The sequence below is a fragment of the Leucopleurus acutus genome (genome assembly GCF_964270905.1).
Source record: "Leucopleurus acutus genome assembly, chromosome: 9".
Classification (NCBI taxonomy): Eukaryota; Metazoa; Chordata; class Mammalia; order Artiodactyla; family Delphinidae; genus Leucopleurus; species Leucopleurus acutus.
The window spans coordinates 53100770-53125252 of NC_139144.1; the positions used below are offsets into that span (position 1 = coordinate 53100770).

At 35.7% G+C, this 24483-nt stretch overlaps 1 protein-coding gene across 4 annotated transcripts in view; it reads right to left on the bottom strand.

Moving 5' to 3' along the window:
* Positions 1-733: 733 nt before the first annotated feature.
* ANKIB1 (ankyrin repeat and IBR domain containing 1) overlaps positions 734-24483 on the bottom strand; it is a 133601-nt gene continuing 109851 nt past the window's right edge. For 2 of the 4 annotated variants that reach the window (XM_082846770.1, XM_082846767.1), the window contains exons 11-20: positions 21731-21861; positions 16372-16506; positions 15323-15409; positions 15167-15233; positions 12982-13127; positions 11481-11659; positions 10598-10649; positions 6712-6826; positions 4153-4286; positions 734-3797 (exon numbers count right to left, since the gene is read on the bottom strand). In XM_082846770.1, the coding sequence (XP_082702896.1) occupies positions 3057-3797; positions 4153-4286; positions 6712-6826; positions 10598-10649; positions 11481-11659; positions 12982-13127; positions 15167-15233; positions 15323-15409; positions 16372-16506; positions 21731-21861 (1787 nt within the window). In that variant the 3' untranslated portion in view covers positions 734-3056. The remainder of the gene's footprint in view (positions 3798-4152; positions 4287-6711; positions 6827-10597; positions 10650-11480; positions 11660-12981; positions 13128-15166; positions 15234-15322; positions 15410-16371; positions 16507-21730; positions 21862-24483) is intronic. The other 2 variants (XM_082846768.1, XM_082846769.1) reach the window with 2 other exon arrangements.

The window sequence follows — 24483 nt, forward strand, 5'->3', positions numbered from 1 at the left end:
GACTAAAAAGGGAAGAAAAATGAGATCAGTGGCTGCAATAAACACGCATATGGACATTGGAGCTAAGCTTGAGATCCACACAATGAAAGGCACAAATAAGACTACAACTCTTGGTGGTTATCACGGGCACATCCTGTGAAGCACCAGCCGGTGGCCTGGAACTTGTGCCTGTGCACATTGAAGTACAGATGCCGAGGGCTGTTGTAATAACTCAGATGGGAACAAATAACAAAATGATTGAGAAGCAGGCATTTCTATTCATATGGCATAAGAAATTTTCCTATCCTAAGCAATTTCACAAAATATCTTAAAATTACATTTTTCTGTATGTTTCTATTAGAGATTTCAAGGAAAAATCACAACACTTTTCTTCTGAAATCTACAGTGATAAAAAATAATGATTGTTGAAGTCACAGTGTTTTAACGCATTGTCATGCAATGTTTTGGACTTATCTCTGGGGTATAAAATGCTCAGTAAGTGGGCTAGTGTAAAAAATATTAGGAATTAATCTATTACATGTACGAACCAAATCAATCCCATCATACTGGAGGGAATTTAACTTGAAAAAGATCAGCTTCCTGACTTGGTTAAACAAAGTCTATAATGTAATGAGACAAAAGTGAAGTAGTTTAAGTAATAAATGTTTAATCAAAGAATTTTACATATTATTAACAGCATTCATTTGGCTAAACATCTACACGTTTGTAGAATCCTACTGTATATAAAGTGGGAATGTATCAAGTATAGACTATGAAAGTGCAAATAACAAGTCAAGGTTAGAGTAATTTTTTCTTTTTACATTATAAAATTAACTTGTTTACAAAATAGGCTTTGCCAAACTTTATTTGCGAATTGTAAAGTCAATGACTATGTTTTTAAAATATGTACCAAGGAAATACAAATTGGATAATGATCGTTTTCATGCTCAGGAGAGAACACCACAGAAACACAGGGTACTGCACAAGTGAGAGGAACCAGAACCCACGGCTATACTGTCTGCACAAAGGGCACTCTTTCTCACCTTACTGCAGCTTTGCAAGGCGCCTCAATGTGATACAAAGACTCTTTCTATTGAAAAATTAAAACTTGATCTAAAAACTGATTGGTGTTGATATTTTCAACCCAAAATAAATTTGTAAAAAAATCCTTTAATGGACTATTTCAGTTTAATATACAGTAATACACTGCAGATAAACCTAATATTTTCCCCAACTAATTTTAAAAGGGATTGATATCAGTGTTTCTGATAATTGGGGATATAAAAACTAATGTGGACTTCTGATATCCATGGCATAGGAGCAATTCCCACACAGTTTATCCTAAGGGAACAGGGGAATATTAAATACTCTAATATAATGTCTGAGCCATACGGTTTAAAGTACAAGAAAATTTCAAAAGCGGGGTTTGGGAAAAAAAGTAATCGAAAACCACAATTACAACTCATGTGGATATAAATACTAATATAACCTTTTACCCAGCCCAGGACTTGCCTGTACAAACTTGGTACTGAAATTTTGGTATCTGTAGATTTCTGATAAGAATCTGGCAAAACATTAAATGGAGTATTACGTATCTATTTTGCTTATGTTACGCTAGTTTTGATAATACGTAAGTAAAACAGCCATTCCAACAGTTTATTCTAGTTTTAATTACACACTGTACCATTGTATCTTAATTACAACTAGGACCAGTATTTTCTTCACAGTAAGACACTGATAACTAGGAAGTTGATTTTTTTCAACACTAAACAGTAATCACACAGCAAATGAGTATTGTGCAATACAACAAACACGTCAGCATTTGCGATTTAGGCAAACAAACTGATTGAACATTTAGTTGTTATATTTACTGTAAAGGCAAGGCCATGGGTGGTTTTATGGAGGTCTTTGCAATTCACACAGCATAGTTACTTCGGAAGAGACACTGAAATCTGAATTACTTAACTGGCAACTATCCATTTAGGTTAGGCAAAGGCACGGTAACATGTTGCGCAGGATGTTTTATTGAGTTTTTTAATAATTGTGGGATTTACTATAACTCATGAAAACTCCACTTTTTTTCTATTTTATAAAACACTTACCATTAAAAGTAATTGCACCCATTAGTAATTAGAATGCACTGTAAAATTGTGAAAACAAAGAACTATGATTGCACTTCCAATAAAGTGTCTCTTAAAATACAGCACCGCTGTTGCTAATCAACTGTACTTTAATATTAAAATAAACTGTATTTAACAGCAGCATTAGATTTTGTTAACTTAAGCTACAGGCTACATTTATTTAAATGCAGTCTCCATGGCAACAAAAGCCCATTAAACTCTGGAATATCATTGCTACCAAGTGGCACCTTTTACTTCTGAGAAGGCTGAGACTGCTCTGGAGCCCTCCAGGACACCGCACACCTGAACGTCTTGTTAGCGCACGAGTCAGAGTTTGGCACAAGTGGACTATAAATAGACACGAAAAGAGATCTTTGATTCATGTGAAAATTAAAATGAATTACACTGTGGTAGATGCTGCACTAAAGAGAAGCCTTGGATACCTCAATTCACACTGCTCAGACAAAAAGGAAGAAAGAAAATTACGGAAGAGCACAAAGAAATTGAGGAATGAAATGTTATTGGATCTGTCCAAAATAACTTCTAAAATGAAGAAAACTTTTATTCTTTTAAAAAGGAAAAACCACCCAAGGATTGGAGAGTAAGCCTTTAATTTAAATGTTCAATTTAAGTATTGCTGACCTTAGGCTAAACAGAGGACTGCATTTTCTTAAAATGTGGAATCTAACCTATTTATTTCATTTGTGTTTCTCTCTCCCACTCTTCTGTTCGTCAGCAAAAAGGGGAAAAGCTATCCAATTAAATACAAAAGAAATTAATTCCCTGTAAGGTTAAAATCAGAAATGAAGCTACCATTCAAGGGAACTCCTTTGTATTTAATTCTAATGTCAGTGGTTTATAATTAGTTGGAATTAAGTGGATCAAATCTCTATAAAGCATATTCCACTAGCATACCATCTGTACCTGCAATTGATTTAGAGCCCCGAGGTGTGCAGCTCACACTAAATGTACTTGTTCAGGCCAGTCACTTGAGGTTTGAGGTGTTTGACTTGAAACATCAGAACCATCCCCCTTGTTGGCTGCCTCATTACCACTGTCGCCAGCTTGAGATGCTGTTTCCCCAGCCAGAATGTTTCCTTCCAAAGGATTTTCTTCTTCTATTTGGGTTCCTCTACCTTCACTGACCACAGCATCTTCAAACACTGAATCTTCTGGCAGCATCAGTTCCACATCCCTCACACCTTCTGACTCATCTTTGACACAGGGGAGCTGGGAATCTGCACTGATTTCTGTAGCTGCTGGAGGAATCAGGGCGATACTCTGAGGGTTCATGTCATGAAACCAAGCCATAATATTGCCAAGAAGATTGTCATTGATGTTGGCGTCCTGGCCAGCTGAGTCAGGGTCACTGGATGAGGGATAGAATTCACTTCTCACCTCACTGAGAGGGTGTGAACTCAGGGTGTCAGTTGAAAATGGGTCACTTTCTGCTCCTAGTCTCATGAGGCTGTTACCAAGTTCCAACAGCTCAGAACTGCTCAACGCAGCCCGAGGGCTATCTGTGTTCCTGGGGACGGAGTCCAGCCTGGAAGGTAAAGAGGTGCCTATCGCTCCTAATGATGCTTCATTACTGAGAAAGTCTCTATTTTCTTCATTGATGGCTAGCCCAGATTCTTGCAGAGATAACTGTATTGCAAGAAGTATATTGGGATCGTCTTCATCCAAGGAACTCAGAGCCTGAGGCAACAGAAAGTAAAATTACTTTAAAATTTAAAAGGAAAAATGATTGAACCCAGTGAGGTCTACCACTGTTCTTTTACCAAACAGATAATTAATAGTACCTGTATTTATACAGAAGAATTATCTGACCTACTCAAATCTTATTTTAATTTTCTCCTTGTGGATGCTAAAGGGAAAAAAATTTACTTAAGGTAAATCTGAAATAGAAGAATCTTTCCCTATAGTACATCTCTGAAGCAAAGATTTTAGAATGGAAGGAAGGAAAAGGAAAGCAACAGAAGTAAAAATAGGAAGCCAGGCTAAACAGAGAAAGAGCAAAAGCAGGGGCAACGAGGCTGCCCAGAAAGGCTACCTGAAGAGAGTCCTGGTTCTCAGAGTGACTGGCGGGGGTGTAGTCGTGCAGAGAAGAGCTGTGCAGTGCACTCATAGACGCAGAACTTACCACGGAGGTGCCAGGCCTGTGGCCACCGCCACCTTCCGGGATATCTGTTTCAAAGCAAGTGGTGCCAGAGATAATTTAGTCATACAAGATCTCATACATCTTTTTATTTAAATTGATGATTTCTCTTTGAGGGCTGGTGAAAACCTGTGTTCACAAGTTCACTTAATCTTTCAGAGATTTCTCATCCATATTTGTCTCATCATAAACAGCAATATATATCTAACACTATTACTTCAAATCCATGATCGTTCTTCATATTTTTGCTTGCATTATAAATGGTTCTATTCACAAATACAAGTGCTACCAAGTGCTCTTTTTTTCCCCTTAAGCAATAAGAAAGATGTTTTAGTTTTCAGAGTTCTTAAAACTACAGAAGGACTTCCCTGGTGGCGCAGTGGTTATCTGCCTGCCAATGCAGGGGACACAGGTTCGATCCCTGGTCCGGGAAAATCCTACATGCCGCAGAGCAACTAAGCCCATGTGTCACAACTACTGAGCCTGTGAGCCACAATTACTGAGCCCACGTGCCTTGAGCCCGTGCTCTGCAACAAGAGAAGCCACTGCAATGAGAAGCCCGTGCACCGCAAGAAGGAGTAGCCCCATCTTGAGGCCTGTCGATCCTGATTTATTAAAGATGATCTGCTGACACCATAGTTTGAAGATTTTCAATTAATAATTTAATATTTAAAGCTGATAATTAATATAATTTATCTTTAACACCAGAAATTAAAAAAAATGTTGCTAGGAGAACTGAGGCTAGGAGAAAAATATTTCATGAACACAATAACGGTAACCAACAGCTACAATTTATTGAGTGCTCACTAGGTGCTATTAGTACTTGAGGGTTTTACACTTATTATCTCATTTAATGCTCACAATAAGCCCACAAAGTGATACTATTATTATTGGTTTTTTTTAAAAAAAATATTTTATTTATTTATTTTTTTGGCTGCCTCAGGTCTTAGTTGCGGCACCCAGGCTCTCTAGTTGTGGCACGCCAACTCTAGAGTGCGCAGGCTTAGTTGCCTCGAGGCATGTGGGATCTTAGCTCCCCGACTAGGGATCAAACCTACGTCCCCTGCATTGGAAGGTGGATTCTTAACCACTGGACCACCAGGGAGGTCCCTATTACTGCTTCTTTAGAATGAGGAGACCAAAGCTTGGAGAGGGTAAGTGACTAAAGTTTCACACCGATATGCAGCAGAGCTGGGGTCATGAACTCAGGTCTGTCTGACTCCACAGCCCATGTGCTTTTTTTTCCTCCCCCTCCAGTCAAGGCTTTACTGGGGCCCCTGTTGCAGCAGCGGGGAGCGAGAACAAACAACAGGTTCCCTAACAAACAACAGGTTCCCTTGCTTGCTCGCTCCCCAAGGGGAGGCGAGCTTGTTCCTTATATGGGGGGAGGGTAGGGGTGTGTCCAGTGGTGTGTGTGGGGGGGTGGCTTAGGTGTTTTGCCCACCCCTCTGGGGGTGTTGAGTGCAGGTGGCATGCGCAGTACCCTGCCTTTGCTCCCAACACCCTGTTTCTGCTCCCCGCTATTCAGAAGTAGCAGTTGAGTTTTTGGGTCTTTTGTTTCTTTTTGTCCATAATTTGTCCCAACTGTACATGCACACAGTTATTTTTAGTCCCATATAGTTTCTTTGTATTTTGTTGCTCAGAGAGAGGTGTGTCCAGGTGCAAGCATCGCAGCACTTCAGCAAAGGGACCTAGGTCCCAGCCTGTCTTTTTTTTTTTTTTGCGGTACGCAGGCCTCTCACTGCAGCGGCCTCTCCCGTTGCAGAGCACAGGCTCTGGACGTGCAGGCTCAGCGGCCATGGCTCACGGGCCCAGCTGCTCCGCGGCATGTGGGATCTTCCCGGACCGGGGCACGAACCCGTGTCCCCTGCATCGGCAGGTGGACTCTCAACCACTGCGCCACCAGGGAAATCCCTGTCTCATTTTTAGTGCTTTTTTTTTTTTTGCCACCCATGTACCTTTCTGGTGAAATTGATGCTGGCTAAGGGGCCAGCTAGGGGATCTCAGTTCTCTCCACATGATCTCTCCATACTATCTCTCCACATTGGCTACTTTGGGCTTCCTCATAGCATTCTGGCTTGGTCCCAAATATATTTCTTGGTTTCAAATATATTTCTTCATCTGTCCCAGATGAAGAAAGAAAGAAAGGCAGAAACTATATCCTTTTTTGACTTAGCCTCAGAAGTCACATAGCATCTTTTTTTGACTGTACTTGATGTACAAAGACCAGAGTCCATGTGAGAAGTTATGGGATAAAGGGCACAAAGAGAAGCCATTAACTGCACAGCGCATATTCTTAATCACCCTGGTTTTCTGTATCCTGTGACATTAGAAGCATCTGCATGTTGACTGTATATCTAAATTACAAACTGTTTCACAAATATTTAGATTAGCCACTTTTAACAATAAATGCAAGAGAACTAAGATTAAAACAAACCCAACTCAAGAACTCACCTAAAGTGCTTTCACTTGGCTCATCAGGGTCTGGAGGATTACTAAGCATACTGTGCACATCTCCTCGACGGCGTTGTTGTCTGTGCCTCCTCCGATACTGAAATTCAGCATATTCCTGCATAAACCAAAGGTTATAAAATACAGGAGAGCATGCAAATTTTTAAATGCAAATAAAACAAACAATACACTTTTTTTCTAGGAAAAAAATGTGTGATTTTATATACATATTATAAAATCACTTGGCTTTAGAAAAAGAAACTGCAGGTATTGCCATGCCAAGGAAACAGAAATAGTAAAATGGAAAAAGAAAAAATTTTAAATAGCCATTATAATTGTCTGGATAAATTGGGAATACTTGCAAGCTCCAATGCTAGATCATAACTGAGCCTTATTTCATATGCCTGGGTCTTGTTATCTAATATTATAACTAATACCAGAATGATTTTACTACTAAAAGTTAGGCCCTCTCTGGCGGTCTGGTTTTAAAAAAAATGACTGTGATATATGCAACAGAGAATAAAAGAAAAAGATAAAATAAAGAAAAGCACTAACAGTTAAGTGCTTGTTAGATTGTTGGATTCTGTATTCTTTGGGACTACTACATACCATACTCACATCAAAGAAGAATATGAGGTTACCTTTAAAATAAGATGTTACTTGGCTTCCTTCCTATATTAGTTAATATGTGGGGTTATCTACAACCCAGGCAGGGGGAAGTATTTTCTATTTAGCATACGGGAAGAACACAGATTTGGGCAGATGTCCCTGAGTTTATTTTCTATTTGTGATAATAGTTTAAAGTGGGTTTGCTATCAACAGAGGCAGAACCTGGGCCTACCTGCTATTATCTGCATACAAATGCACTTTTCCAGATTTTAGAGACAGAAGAGACTAGAAGACAGGCCAGTGTGCATGACACCAGCATAAAAAGGCTAATTTTGAGAATCGTTATAGATTCTTTCAGTGATAAACACTAAAATATTCAGGTTTATGATTATCTGGTTACTCTAGGATATTCAATATGCTTATGTTGTGAAAGTAACTGGAATAAATGAAAATAAGTTTTAAAACCCCAGTAAAACTTTTACGTCATACAACTCTGGTTAAATTTATTCAAACTCCCTCATCTATGTAAGCAATTGGACCCTAATTAAAGAATGGAAGGCATTCTACCAGGTTAGAAACAAATGAACGTAAGATACTACAAGTGCCCAGAGAGATTATTCAGGTTCTTTAAATTTACTGCTGAGCTGGGGTATCATTTCCTCTTTTCCTGGAGGCCCATGATCCAAAACTGGATGACTGTTAATGTGTCATCATGGTTCACTGGACCACTGAGGACTACCATGTTTCTCAGACAAAGATGGCAAGAAAACGTTATTTCAGTTAAGATTTATCTTTAGGGAGAATTTGTTTACTTTGTACACTTGGTGATGGTACAAAGTTACTCTGAATTAAATAAACTATTTCTGACCATAGAATATACATATTTCCAATTGAAGAAAACTAAGTGGTTAAAAAAACCTGTAAAAGAAACGTTATATTTACAATTATTCTGATAAAAAACTCAAATGGCATTCTCTCACCATGCAACAGGCTTTAAAAAAAATGTTTTCATAAAATTAAACTTATCTGAAAATTTCCATGGATTCCTAAGATCTTCAAGTAAGCATATGAAAAGGCTTTAGTTGGGATACTCCAAAAGGTTTGAGAGTGTTAAGGCTATAGAGAAGAGTGAGAAGTTCTAGGATTTATAGGGAAAAAAGCTTCCAGGAGTTTTTTTTTTTTTATATAAATAATAATAGCCACCATTTATTGAGCACCAATTTTGTTAGTGACTTAAACAGATGCTTTAATCCTTCCAGAACTTCCATGGGGTAGATATCACTATCCACATTTTAAAGATGAGAAATTAAGGAAGACACAGCCTAAATAGACCTTAAGTTATAGGGCTAGACCTCAAATTCTGGTGTCCCTTAGACTTTTCGATCATGCTGTTTCCTCTGGGCTCCACTGCCTTTAAAGTGGCACAAAACAAATACTGATGCTTGTCAATGACTCACTCAATTTAGTTTAAAAAGAATAAGATGTAATTCACTTTAATGAAAAATATAAATTCAACCTAAAAGTCTACTGAAGTTGGGCAACGTTATTTTTTTCAGAATCCATATGAAGGTAAAGAGCTAATTTTTATAGATATAATTTTGGCAGATACTTGATAGTCACACACATGCAGAATTTTAAAGGTTCATACTGTGTGGTAATTCTTTACATCTGCAATAGGTTTACATAAAAGCTTGGTGTTCAATGTACCAAAGACTTTAAAGAATAGAAAACTGAAAGTGAATTAAATTATCCTTATAAAATTTATTAACTCATAAAAAATAAATTTAAGAAAAATGTTATTTATAATTTCACAGTTTTCAATCCCAAGAGGACAAGAGCTCAATAATTTTATTTATAAGTATTCACATGTGAGGTAAAAAGCCTGCCTATATTTTTACAAAATGAAATGGTGTTAGTCATATTAGCAGACCCTCAATATTCAAGAGAAATATTTTGAAATTACTAAAGTTATTTTCAGAGCCAGAAGCCACAAGATGATGCATACATGTCTGTGAATATACTGGTAAAGGTTTTATTTTTGCTAAATTGTGTTTCTACCTTGAAATACTGAAATCTTTGTATTCTTTTTTTGATAACTGAAGCTTGTTTATTCCTCCTTTTAGGTGGAAGTTTTCCATACTATTCCCCAAAGCTGAAATTATACGATTACACAGAAATATTCAAGCATAGGGTCAGGTAAAGAAAAGGCTCATAATTTGTTTTACAATAGAAATTTCATTAATATATTAAAATTTTAAAAAAAATTTAAGTGAATTTAAAATTTCTGTATCAGAGCTCTAAGTACAAACTCTTCCTCAAGTAAATCTTGTTTTGCATATATCTACCTATACAAAAGGCCACAAGGTGATTGCAAGTATCCTTAGCAGCTGAAAAGAGAAAGTATCTGATTTAAATAAACCACAGTCATTTATGGATAATAGTCAATTCCACTGTCTTTCAGTTGCAGATAACATATGGACTACAAATGATAAAGGTTTCATAGTTTGTCCTGCTGCCTTCCAAGAATTAAGTTAAAAGGTTATCATAATATAAGCGTCGAATGGTAAACTGTTGTATAAAGAACCAGAAAGTAGAGAGAACTGCTAAAACCATTTAAAATCAGACTCAACAGTGACAGTGGCAATTTAAATCTCAGAAAATAGCAATGTGATTAAGATTTTCACTTTATCTTATTTCTATTTGCAGCAAATGTTATTTGCAGTATTAGTATTTTAAGATGGTATATCAACAACAACAACAATGAAAACAAGAAGAGTGTGAAAATCTTAAAGAGAAGCAGAGAGCAACTATCAAAGCATTCTTTCTGCATAAACACTAAGGTCAAGTTTCCACCTTAGTAACTGATTATAATAAATCAATGCTAACAGGTTGTTGCAATAACTTTAAAAAAAAGATTGTCTATTTAGATTTTTAATAAATTCGGATTGAAACAATATTACAACTAGAAATGCATTTCTAATAAATAAAATTAATATTTCTGTTAATTAAAGATACTTTCCAAAAATGTAAGCTATAAATTGGCCTTCTGACTATTCAGTAATTAAAAATAAGAGAGGGTATGCATTTAATAATGTGATGATAATCCAATGAATAGGTAAATGTAGACTGCTGAGGCATTATTATTATAAAAGAAAGAAAAAAACATTGCTTACAATCTCAGTAGGATATTTAGAATAGATGAGGGTGCAAATGCAAGCAGGATTGCACTAAGGAAAATTATAACTAACCAAGCCAAACCAAACTCGCACAAAACAATTACCTCAGGTGATGCAAATCCTAAATATTCCCAATCCCATGTTCCACCAGCAAAGCTACAAAGAAATTAGACATACCATTTGATTTATTATCAGTACTACAAAGTACAAACAATCAGACCCTTGCCCTTTGAACATTACTTTTAATTCCTCTGCTTGGAACTTGCTTAACCAAAGATCAACTACTGAATATAATTAAAATGATTCTTTAATTTTTTCTTTCAAATTTGACATTGCTTTATGTTTGTATAAAATGGTGGAAAAATTAAAAACCACCATGCTATACCAGAGTATTTTACAATTGATTCTATTTTTATTTTTAGGAGTTTATGTAAAAATAAAGGTCCAAGGAATTTCTAATGCTTATAATTAATATGAATAGGAAAATATGCTTCAATTTATAATGGCAGAAATAGTGTAAGTGTCTGAAATAAAACAACCAAAACTCAACTGCTCTTTAATGGATGAATACGGATCACTGAAAAAACTTTACGAATATCAGATTTCTAATTTCTTTACAACTTCTTACCAAAAAATACAAATATGACCATAACAATTTGGCAAGGCTTCCAAATTCTACATTATAAGATGTTTTTGACTATCAAAATGATGCGTTAGAATACTTGTTGAATTATGAGTTCACTGAAGTGTGAAATTTACCTAGCCTAATTTAGTCTGAGAAACTATACAATGAAAAACAAAACAAAAAAATAGATATAGTACTGGGGAAAAAAAAAACCAAAAAGAAGTTAACATACTTTTATCAGCTATCCATATTTTAGGTATAAGTAACTTTCAGGAATATGAACCCTAGTTGGAGAAAAAAATAAACCTGCTAGCATTTGTGGCTGGTGCTAGGATGAGTTCCATGGTGTGTATCCTTTTCACCTGCGTCTTGGAGCTTCTGGTGAGTCTGCAGGAGCAACTCCCCGAGCCACAGATGCCAGGAACTCTTGCCTCTTCTGCTGTACAAGGCATGCTGCCTTGATTATCTTGTGGCGGGGTGTGCGAAGGTAAGGCCTATTGACTTTTTGGGCAAGGTCTTCAGTGACCATCTCTAAGTCTGTCTATGTTAAGAAGAGGAAAAAAAAAATTATAGGTTGAGTGGGTTAGTCAATAGCAAATCCAGTGTCTGTCTGGTTAAATCTAACTCTTTTGAAATCAGAAATTAATCCAAATTTTATATAACTTCCAATTTAACATATGTTTCTACTTTGCACATTTTAGGAAAATAGCATTCATTCAATAGGCATTTAGAGTAATGTAGTTGGTATGGATACAAAGAAGTAGTGAGTACAATATAGCAGCTGTATAAAAAAAATTTATAATTTGTCTGTGTGAAAAAGAACTAATAAATTTCAAGGCATTGTACATGTAAGTGCCTGACCACATGGTACAGACTATATGTAAATGCTGAAGGAATGTGAAGCAAGGCAAAACCTTTGTGATTTGGGGTTAGGTCTGGAAGGCCTCATGGAGAAAATGAATATTCAGCATTGAAGGAAATGTAAGATATAAATTAGTAGAGGGGAGTTCAAAGGGATGACATAAAAACAGTAGCAAGAGGAGAAAGTTTGGTGACTTCAAAAAAAAAGAGGAATGTACAATGAACCTGGTCAGCTACACTGATGTCAGTTTGCTGACATGCTTTTTCAAGTACTCTTAAGTTTTTCAGTTGTACTGTTAAAATGAACTGGCAAATAGCAACTTTCCTATCTAGTATGTAATGTGGTTTCGTTTTTGAAGATAAAATGCCTAATTACATAATCAGAATTAGGCCAGATTTCAACCTCAACCAGTTTAAAATAAAGAAATAAATGTGGGGGCTTCCCTGGCGGCGCAGTGGTGGAGAATCCGCCTGCCAATGCAGGGGACATGGGTTCGAGCCCTGGTCCGGGAAGATCCCACATGCCGCGGAGCAGCTAAGCCCATGCACCACAACTACTGAGCCTGCGCTTTAGGGCCCGCGAGCCTAGACCCCAAGCTCTGCAACAAGAGAAGCCACCGCAGTGAGAAGCCCGCGCACCTGGACGAAGAGCAGCTTCTGCTCAAAGCAACTAGAAAAAGCCCACACACAGCAACGAAGACCCAACAGAGCCAAAAGTAAATAAATAAAATAAAAGAAGAAAAAAGAAATAAATGTGGTAGGAAATGTTTACATAGCTCAGAACTCATTCAAATCTGCACAGTGACAAATTCAAACATAAAGAAAATTTCAGTTTATTATTGGTAACTTTTCCTTTATTTAAAAACCATTCTGAAAACAGAAACAAAATTGTTTATTAATTACACTCAAGTAAGATAAACCTTAGTTACAAAGTGGTTGAAAAAGGAGAAAATCTGTTTTTCATAGTAACTGCATTTAAATTTAATAAAAAAGACATCTTACTTGCATGAGTTCAAAAATTTCTTTCTTTGTGCTTTTAGGTTCTAAGAAAAATCCATATGGATAAGAACACTTGAGAATGCGTCGAGTTTTTAAGAGCACATGAACTGCATCTTCGATGAAAGTGGTATCTGGACAGCCTCCTTCAGCTATAAAGTAAACCAGGCACAGTGAAAAAATGTTTTTTGCAAATACACTATTATAAAATTAAACAACTAAGTTTTCTTAAAAGAAAGAAAAAAGAACAAGGATCCCTAAGAAGAAACTGTTTGAAGTAGCTATATGATAGTATTTATTTGAACTAGACTAAAAACCTACATAAAACATTTTGCATTTAGGTGACGTGTATGCATTTGGAGCACACCCTGCAGTAGCCCAGGAGTACTGATGGCAGTCATGAAGGAATGCATACATTGATCCTGGATTCTGTTCTCACCCTGTGACTAAACAAATCTAGCTTTAGGTCAACTCAAAGGTTCCATGTTTTACTAAGTTTTTTAGGTTATCCCTAGCAGAATTCTACTCATTAAGAATTAGAACAAATGCCTTGCTAAGTTGCTTGCTAAAAAAAAAAAAAAAAGCCTAATTATAAATTATGCTTCTGCAAAAACAACATTGTAAGGTAAAAGACACAACATTCTGGGGAACAACTGGGTAACTAATGCTAGTTAATAAATACTCCAGGGAGAGAAAGAGAGAAAGGGAGGAAGAGTGGTTTTATTTCTTCCTTTCCAAATCTTCTACCTTTTAATTCTTTTTTATGTCTTACTATGCTGTCTAGAACCTCCAGAAGGTTGAACAGAAGCAGTAATTTACATCTACAAATACTTATTGTATATTTAGTATGTTTTGGGCACTGTTCTAAGTATTAGAGATACGTCCGTGATGGAATAGACTGTAGAACCTGTGAAGACTTTTTCTTTCAATTTTTACTGTGGACAATAATACTTCAAGAGTTTGGTATTGGCTTGATATAGTTATGTCATTACTACAGTCTAAGAACTAGTAATTAACAAGGAGACTAAGCTGCTACTGATGCTTTTTGTCCCACTCTAATTTATTTAACTTATGGTTATTGTTTTAATTAGGAAGTTATCCTCATGAAAATGGTGTTAGTACTCATTACTTTTATAAAATGGAGCAAACACAAGGGTAATTGATTCCATCTTAGGCTTAAAACCTTTTATATATAAGCTGTGATTATTTAAAAAATGTGACTTTTTAGGGACTTCGCTAGTGGCACAGGGGTTAAGAATCTGCCTGCCAGTGCAGGGGACATGGGTTCGAGCCCTGGTCTGGGAAGATCCCACGTGCCGCAGAGCAACTAACCCTGGGCACCACAACTACTGAGCCTGTCTGTGCTCTAGAGCCTGCAAGCCACAACTACTGAAGACTGCGTGCCTAGAGCCCGTGCTCCGCAACAAGAGAAGCCACTGCAATGAGAAGCCTGCGCACTGCAACGAAGAGTAGCCCCTGCTCACCACAACTAGAGAAAGCCCACACGCAACAACGAGGACCCAAAGCAGCCAAAAAAAAAAAAAGTCACTTTTTAAAACAAACATGCCAGAACCTGTACTCTGTGTGGTCACTGAGATATTATATTTTAATTATGTAACTAGTATTCAATCCATTTTTAGGAATGTTCTTTTTGAACTTCCATTTTAGGAACCATAAGTAAGCCCTATCTCGTGACTTTGCTTTTTGACTCCAATGTCCGCTATTTACCAGTGACATGATTTCTCCCAAAACTGTACTTGACTTCTATTCTATACTAGGCACTCTGCTAAATTTTCTCAAGAATCTTTGGGAATTCAGTTACATGACAATTTGATGGCTTGTGAATCTTGCTCCTTTGACTAGGTCAGGGATGCCTTTTTGGGCCCATTCACTTTTCCCAACATTGTAGAGCATCATCAGCAGTGGCACAGAGTAAGCAAAACCACAATGTGTGTTTATCTGCCAGCAGCAGAGCTTGCACTAAGAGGAGCAGGTGACGTAAGCAAGGTGGAAAATCTTACCAGAGGCCTCAAATGCTAAACTACACTCTGGGCTTCTGAAAACTCCAAACTGCCAAATGAGCAAATGGAGATAAGGTATTCTTTTAAGGGTCTTAACCTCCTACCAATGAAGTGACTTAAGCATGACAGCTATTTTACATTAATTATCACACATATCACTTATAACTTACTTTCTTTGAGAGCTCTACTCAATTGCTCCATCTTTTCTTTGGCTGTTTTAAGAAGGCGTTGTTCTAACTAAAAGAATAGAAATAAATAAATATATCATTTTCTTTATTTATTCACAACAGTAGAGTTTAGCACATTTGAAATGATTTGGGACATACCTGATAGCTATGTTCATGATTTTTAAATCTTGTGTAGTAGTGCATAAATCTGTCAAGTTCCTGAAATCGTTTGTGTTTTTTCTCAGCCTAGGAAACGAAAGTCCACAAATGACATTTATAAATAAAAGTACTAGCTATTAAAATTGTTTTTTTTGATCACTTCAAAATTTTATTAGTAACAGATAGTAGTGCATACAGATTTCTCGATTATTTTGTTGAGAAAATAATAACCAATACATTTTAAACGCTTCCCAGAACAAAGTCTTGTATTTGTATTCTCTGTGACAAACCACTGAATCTGCAATTCCCAGAGTGTAAGGTAAATATGTCTCTCAAACCTTATGTTCATTAGATCTTCAATGTTTTATTATGTTGTTTATTGCTATAGACTGAAATGTGTCCCCCATCAATTCATATGTTGAAGGTGTAACCCCTAATGTGACTATATTTAGAGATAGGGCCTGTGAGATGATAAAGGTTGAACAAGGTCATTAGGGTGGAGATCTAATCCAATAGAGCTGGTGCACTTATAAGAAGAGGAAGAGACAACAGAGCTTGCTCTCTCTCCTTCCTGTGAGGACATAGCAAAAAGATAACTGTCTATAAGCCAGGAAGAGAGTCACTGCCAAAAACCGAATTGGTAGAAATCTTGATCTTGGACTTCCTAATCTCAAGAACTATGAAAAATAAATTTTTGTTGTTTAAGCCACTCAGTCTATGGTATTTTGTTATGGCAGCCAAGCAGACTAAGATACTTATTATATACAATAACATAATATTATATTGTTGATATAATGTTAAAATTGTTTTTAAGTCATTTTAGAGACATGCTGGGATATACGTCTTGTCTAATCTTCACCAATATAAAAAAAGGAAAATTAAAAAAAAAAGCTCAAGTTTATAGAGCTATTTTGTTTAAATTAAAGGCTACTCTAAAGTGTATTGAATTTAAATGCCTCATTACAATAAAGATAGGAAAAGAAGAAATGAAAAACACTGCCACTGGTATTAAGTCGCTTAGAGATCTTGGCTTCTACAGTTCTCTTTACCTCCACAGTCATTTCCTTGGATTGTTCCTCTACATGCTGAATGACTTCATAGCGAGTACATCTGTAATAACCTCCTGTGGAAGAACTATGTTTTTTCCATTCTTCTAGGCAAATCCAGCAAAAGTCATACTTGCACTTCAAAAGAAAACATATATGCAAATATCGCCCCACGTTAATATGCAAATTATTTTCTAAATTCCTGTCAACCAATTTGTAGAGATTAAACAATCCTGCCTGTGTGACCAGGAACAAATCTTCTCAAAGACACACCCTCCTCTTTTTGAGGTTTTCTCTGGAGACCTTATGTGCGCTATGGAAAGATGTGGGGGTAGTTTAAAGTTATTGTTTATAAGGATAAATTAAAATCATAATATTATTAAGTAATCTCAAGAAAGCTTGAAAAATATCAATGGGATATTCTTTCCAAATAATAAAACCAGATCCTGACAAATGTTTCATTTTTCAGGTGCAGAGTAATCTTACCTTGGTCTATAAAGCTCCACCAGTGTATTTGAAAACTTCTGTTGACTTTGACAAACTGATTTTTAAACTGGGAATAAGTTAAAAAGGCCTCTAATAAGAACAGCTAACATAAAACCTATTTTTCATTTAAAAAAAAAAATTCTCTTTCTTAATTACCATAATTCGCAGACAATGCCAAAAAATATGAGTATTCCAGTATGAAAATATATCTTTTTCTCTCTTAAATGCTTATGGATTTTGAGTCAGATCTTTCCAATTTAAATCTATGTTTTCTCCTGGTACTTTTAGAGTTTGTTTAAAAAAATATTTAAATATTTGATCTGTTCAGAATTTATTTGGGTATTCAGTATGAATTAAACTTTATTTTTTTCCACATAGCTGCCCAGTTGTCTCAATACCATTTACTGAACAGTCCATGTTTCTCTACTGGTTGGAGATGCCTCCTTTACCATACGCTGAATTCCCATTTATGTGTCTATTTTCTGGGCTTGCTTTCTATTCTGTTTCGTTGATCTGTAGATCCATGTACCAGCACCATGCTGTCTTAATTACTGAGCCTTTATAGTATGGGTTACTGTTTGACAAGGCTAGTTCCTCCTCACTGTTCTTTTTCAGAGTTTTCTGGCTCTTCTTACTTTGTTTTTCCATGTGAACTTTTAATTAGCTTATCTAGATGCAGAAACAAAACCTGTTGGTATTTTTGTTGGAATCTTTCTATCCAAGAACCTTGTTATCTTTCTATTTGTTTGTCATCTTCTGTGTCCTACAGATATGGGTCTTAACATTTTCTTCAAGTAAGTCTTATCCATTTCTTAAGTTTCTTTCTAGATAAATGAGGTCTTCTTTTTCAGTATATATTCTATCTGAATGTTACTGGCACATGTGAAGGCTATTACTCTCTGCATATTACTTTTGTACTCTGCTAGTTAATTGAATTTTTATTGTTTGCAATAGTTTTTCAGTTGATTCTTGTGGGCTTTCTAGGTATACAATCATGCTGGCTGTAAAAAATGACAATTTTCCCACCTCATTTCTAATTTTTATATCCCCAATTTCTTTTCATTGTCAAATTATGTTGACTGGTATCTCCAGTCCAATGTTAATAATATTTGTGATGGGGAGTATCTTTATATTGTTCTCAATTTTAGTTAGAGTACCTCTAGTTTCCCCACTAAATATCATGCTAACTTTTGGACTAAGATAGATTTATTTTTACCATGCTATTGCGATAAAAGGAAGAATCTATCTATTCCTATTTCTTTGTGTGTCTTATAAAGAATGGTTGTTGAGTTTTTGTCAAAGGCCTTTTTGGCATCTACAGAAAATTTACATGGTTTTTCTTCTTGTATCTACCACTAAAATGAGGTACAGTAATAGCTTTCTAAATATCAAACCATTCTTGTATTCCCGGAATAAACCCCACATGATTAATTAGTCTTTTTTTAAAATTAAAAACATGATTTTCATTGAAATATAATTGATATTCAATTATTCTTCTAATGCACTCTGCTAGATTACATTTGCTAATATCTGTATTTTCCCCTCCACTATCTTATTTAGGACTCATGCATTCTTCTTCATAAATAAGACAGATCTACAGTTTTAATTTTTATAATCTTGTCAAGTGCTGGTATCAAGGTTCTACTCAGTTTATAATAATAATTTGAAAGTTTCCATTTTCTTTTTTTTCTTTTTGTCCTGGAAACAGTCTGAATCACATTGGAGTTACCTATTCTTTAAAGCTTTGATAAAACTCTATTGTGAAACTGTTAGGGCCTATTGCTTTTAAAGGAGAGATCACTGAAAAACTCTTTCTTCTACGGAGTGAGTTTGTTTGGATATTTCTTCTAGAGTTAGTTTCAATAAATTATATTTTCTTGGAAAATCAGTCCATTTCAAAACCAAGTTCAAATTTATCTGCAAGAGTTGAGCAAAGTTATCTCTTATTATTTTACTTTGCTTTGTTTATTGATTAGTCCCCTTTTTAAAATTTATTTATTTATTTATGGCTGCCTTGGGTCTTTGTTGCTGCACACGGGCTTTCTCTAGCTGCAGCCAGCAGAGGGCTACTCTTTGTTGTGGTGTGTGGGCTTCTCATTGTGGTGGCTTCTCTTGTTGTGGAGCACGGGCTCTAGGCGTGCGGGCTTCAGTAGTTGTGGCATGCGGGCTTCAGTAGTTGTGGCTCATGGGCTCTAGAACGCAGGCTCAGTAGTTGTGGCACACAGGCTTAGGTGCTCCGTGGCATGTGGGATCTTCCCGGAACAGGGACTGAACCCGTGTCCCCTGAATTGCCAGGTGGATTCTTTACCACTGCGCCACCAGGGAAGTCCCAGTCCCCTTATTTCTTATATTGTGTATTTGAACTCCCTCACTCCCACATTTTTCTTATTGCAAGCTTTGTGGTTTATCTTATTTTTTTTCCTTCAGAAAACCACTTTTGGATTTATTTATTAGTTGTATTGTTTTTCAGTTTTTGATTCACTGATTTCTGATTAAAAAAAATTCTTCTTCCTTGTTTTCAAGTTTGTATTTCTTGAGTCATATTCTTAATTCATTCCCTATTTTGTACCATTTTAAGTGAATAAGGCTATGCACATTTCTGAATTGCTTTAAATATAGCCCTCAGGTTCTGAAAAAGTAGTTATTTATAGAAATTCTTTAATTTCCATTTTATTTTTACTCACGAGTTGTTTGAGAGATTTTAAATTTCCAAATGAAAAGGCTTTTTGTAACTTTATTATTCATTTCTATTTTATTCCATTATGATCAGAGAATGTTGATTACACCACTCTATTTTCTGGATAATTATTTAGATTTTCTTTGACGATCAATGGTTAATTTTTTTGGTGAATGTTCCACGGGTACTTGAAAATATGGCATGAGTCCATCTTCTCAGGATACAGAGTCTGAATATATAGTAATCAGATATACCTTAGTCATTATGTCAAGTCCTATCTTCATTAATTTTTTCTCTACCTGGTATGTCACGAACAGAGAGTTGAATTAAAGTCTCTGTCCTCATTTAGCCCTTCACAAACATGTACTTACACAATAAATTGTGTACTTGTTTCAAGGTTCTGACAGTATGCAAGTTCTTTTGTTGCCTGCTAAAAGCAAACCTTGTGCCTGATTTGATCCAAGTACCCTTCAGTACAGCTCCATTGATCTCTCAAAATTAGTGGCAAAACTTTCTACAAACAGCAAAATTTTACATTCTATGATAAGAAAAAGAATATAGAACTTTAATAATTTTTTATTTTTTAGTTGCAGCACAGTTTTCCACAGAGCCAGATCAATAAATTACTATAAGTGATTTAAAATGTGTAAGGATGCAATATTTAAATAGCTTCCTGAAAATTATCTAAAGGAAATGAATAAAGAGAGTTTTTAAAATAAATGAACTTATTTTTATAGGGCCAAACCTGTCATTCTTTTAAAATGTTTAACAATTTGATTCCAGAAAGTAAAAACTATCTACTGATTAATAATCAATATTGAAGCATTAATAAAGGTATATTATGATTTAGTCATTGTGTTAGAAAATAGATTCAATTACATATTACCTGTTGTCCCACATTTTAAAAAAACTATAAAAGTATAAACACTTCCTAGATGTCTCCTTTTATGTCATTAGAATTACTCATCAGTTTCCTTTGTTCAATGCAAATACTTCAGATGGTTAAATAAGACTACATTTACATAGTATGTAAGTAAATGTTTCTTTTACATGCAAAAGAAGTTTAAGCAAAATCTGTTTAAGATAAATTACCTTACATCATTAGCCTGATTAATTCATGAAAATATTCATTCACTCAATACACATCTATCAACTACTTACTGCTGGTAGGTGCTATGACTGAAATAAAGGTAATGTTGGATCCCGCCCTTTTATTAGTAGCCCAACTGCTGATTTTTATGGTCAACATGTATTTTTTTTTTACACATCTATGTAGTCTATATCAGACTGTCCAAGAAAAAACTAATATGGATGTTGGAGATAGGACTGCATATAAATGAAATAATTTTGGCCTGATCAGCTAAACTAATAAGCAATTCTGAGCATTTTACTCAGAACACTACTAAGTTTTTCTTCTTAGGAAATCACTGCTGTCTCACTAAGACAATTCATTCATGTTAATTTATTATAATATAAAATCATCTGGTAACTGTCATTATTTTTGAAGTCATAATAATATTACAGTTAAGCAAAAATGTTCATAAATGTAGGCATGGATTAATAAAATATTATTAACTTAATTCCAGAATATTTGTTTTAAATATGGTAGTTTCTTTCTATGCAATCTAGGTCAGGAAGGTAGCCTTCTAACAGTAATTATTTATAATAATTTTTAGCCAAGTGACATTTTCATTTTCAATATAGTAATGAGTTACTTATTTAATTGATGATTTCATTAGCAAACCTAAAGTCTGCCCACTGTTTCGGGCACCTTTCTTATACAGACATCAGGATTTAAATTTGGACTTAAGGGGATTGCTTGGGGCCTGACTTGGACCTTGAGACTATGCTGTGTGCTCCAAAATCAGCTTTGCAAGAGATCTATGTAAGGTAGCACTCGATCATTTAACAGAATCCTCACTGGGGGAGTGGGTGACTGGGAGGGAAGGACTCAGGCATTTCTGATCTGGCCAAGTACCACTGAATCCTTACCTTTATTTTTAACATTCATCATGATTGTAAAATTTAGTAATATAAACCAACATTTATGTTATTTAACAAAGAATGTAGAATACAATCTTCTAGAATCCATCTGAAAGCCAATAAGATACCTATGCTTACAGCATTTCTTCTTTGGATTCACAATCAAATGAAGGTTCTAACTGCAAAGCATGTATTGTACAATCCTCTTTAACTTACCTTAGCACACTGCATGTGATTGCATCCCTCATTCTTCTGTATTGGAGACTTACAGTTAGCACAAGGCTTGGAGTTAGTTAACAACCAGAGACAGTTGGCAGCATCCTCATAAGCTTCACTAACTCCCACAACTTTGGGATATAAAGCACAAATACAGAAATAAATGATTTAGTGTACAACTCCAGATGGAAAAACACTCAAAGTTTTCTTTGCAGGCTGTCTCTCAATTTTAAATATATACTTATTTTCCTATTAGGGTCTATGGCAAAGTTTTTACCCATGATTAGTTAAGACAAAATAAAAATGAATCCAATGACATGTCTGAAAGTAAATTCATCATTTCCCCCAAATCTGCTCCTTTCTCTATCTCCTGTCCTGTTAAACGATATGATCTTCTACCCAGAATAGATCCAGGAAGAGCATGATCTTGGACACCTTCCTCTTTCCCTCATCTACTGTGTCCCATTGATTCTATCTCTTCCTCTTTCATATCCATCTTCTCTCCATTCCCACTTCTTATTGCTTTAGCTAGGATCGTCCACACCTTCTTCCCAGACAATTAAAACACAGAAGCCAACCTAGCTCCCAGATCCTTCTCCCCCCACCCTCACAACCCACACTATATTGCCTCTATAAAGTGATCTTTTAAAAATACAAATCTTTAAATCTTCTAATTGCTCCCCACTGACTACAAGATAAAATCAAACTCTTTTAGCAAAGAATACAAAGCCCTTAATGATTTGGCCACTAACTACTGGTAAGGTCCTCCTACCCTCTATCCCCACACTAACCTTATACTCTTCATCATCTTAAACTCTGTTTATTCTACTTTAATTTGAGATCTGCACTCTTAAAGAATGCCAGGGTTTTTAAAGACTCTAACTTTTACATTTTATGTTCTATAAATCTCCACCACCACCCATGCAGAGATTTAGGGGCTGGAGAGAGTGGTAGACACATAATTAAAAATTTATTTTTTCCTGCAAGAATGACAGTAATGAAGTTTGTTTTCTAACTTCAAGTACATAGAGAAGTTCTACCTTTTCTTTACTGAAAGAGATGTCTGAAAATCACTTTGAAATCCTTGAGAGTAGTCCATTCAGTTAAGACCCTCATTATATGCAGATATTCTAGGAAGGGTTGGGTAACAGGTTAGCCCTACTGTTGAAAGCAGGGGAGAAATCAGAAGTTTTGAAGTTTAAAAGAAAAAGTTACTCAACCCCCAAATTTAATGGAGAGGAAAGGTGACAAAGGTTTGGGCTGTCTGACCCCTGGGAACTGGCTCTGCATATGAACTGGAAGAGATGAGCACCAGCAACAGCCCTTTGATGGAGCCTAGCAGTGGAGGAGTGGAGGCAGGGGGTGTCTTGCTGCAAGGAACCCTGGGTGCCTACCGACTTAAGTTTGTGTCAACAACAGAACAGCAGCTACTGCTGGACTGTAAAGCACTGGTTTTCAATTCCACATAGCAGAGAGAAACAATAGCAGCAACGAAATGCTCAGACTGCACTCCATTTCTAAGGCCACTTGGTAGAAGATGGTTTGATTAGGGTGTGGTGCAGAGCATGCTCAGATAATTTGGTGGAGAACAGGAGTTTCAGAAGGAACATACTATACTTAATGGCTATGAAGGTCAGCTGTGAAGGTAATGCTGTTTACAAAGGGTACTGCTATAAAACCTAATCACTAAGTACAGTGTCTAATTTTTGTTTAAAGTAGTGGCCTTTCTCCTCCCTTTAGCATCAACATTATTTTTAGCTCAGAGTCTCCAACATATTCTTATGACCTTTATTGTCCATTGTTATAATAAATAAAGCACAAAGCCATTAAAACAAAGCAGTTGTGTGGCCTGCAACATTAACAGTTTTATTCTCCTACCCTTGGAGAGAATGCTAGTTTCTGACTGCATTCTAGAGGATTACATGAAGTAAATCATGTTCAGAAAATAACCAACTATTAGTACAACAAAAACTTGAACGGGAAGAAATGCCTTTACTACCTGTGCTCTGAACATGCTCATTTCATACATCTGCCCTTTGTACATACTTTTCTCAATACCTGCAATACCCAAACTCCCTTCAATCTACCTGGTGAGTCTTCTCCATCTCTACTGACTTCCAAACTTTTCACTTCAGATGCATGTCTAATATAGCTTGATCTTCTTTCCTTAATAATCTACTGTGCTTTTAGGTCTCTTTGTAAGAAAAATTAACTTCATTTAATCACGTATTACAGTATAAAAATCTCAGATCTATTAGTAGAATCAACATGTGCTCAAGTGAAAACAAAGTTGCTTTTAAAGACAGAATTGTTAAAAGACTATTGAATTTCATTCAATAACCATTACTGAGTATGTACTATGAAAAAACTGGTCTTAAATTTTTATAAATTAACTATCATTTCACAGAAAATATAATCATTCCTGCTTCTTGCTCTGATAAGCTGCAATACAGGCAGTTTCAGTACTGAAAAACAGTATTTCAATCTTTATATGGAATTAATTCTTTCAACTGAGCTCAGTACATTTTCTAATATTTTTCTGATCAGTTAGATTTTGTCACTCCTTTTAAGTCTCATAACTCAAAGACTTTGGAAAACTAGGGATAAGGGAGAAAACGATCTCATGAATCTACAAATTCGGTTGAAAATTCTTATGCCAAAGATATGTGACCATGACCCAAATTAATATGTGAATCCAATACAGCATTAAATCATACTTTTCTTTTTTGGAGTATTATTTTTGTATATTTAAC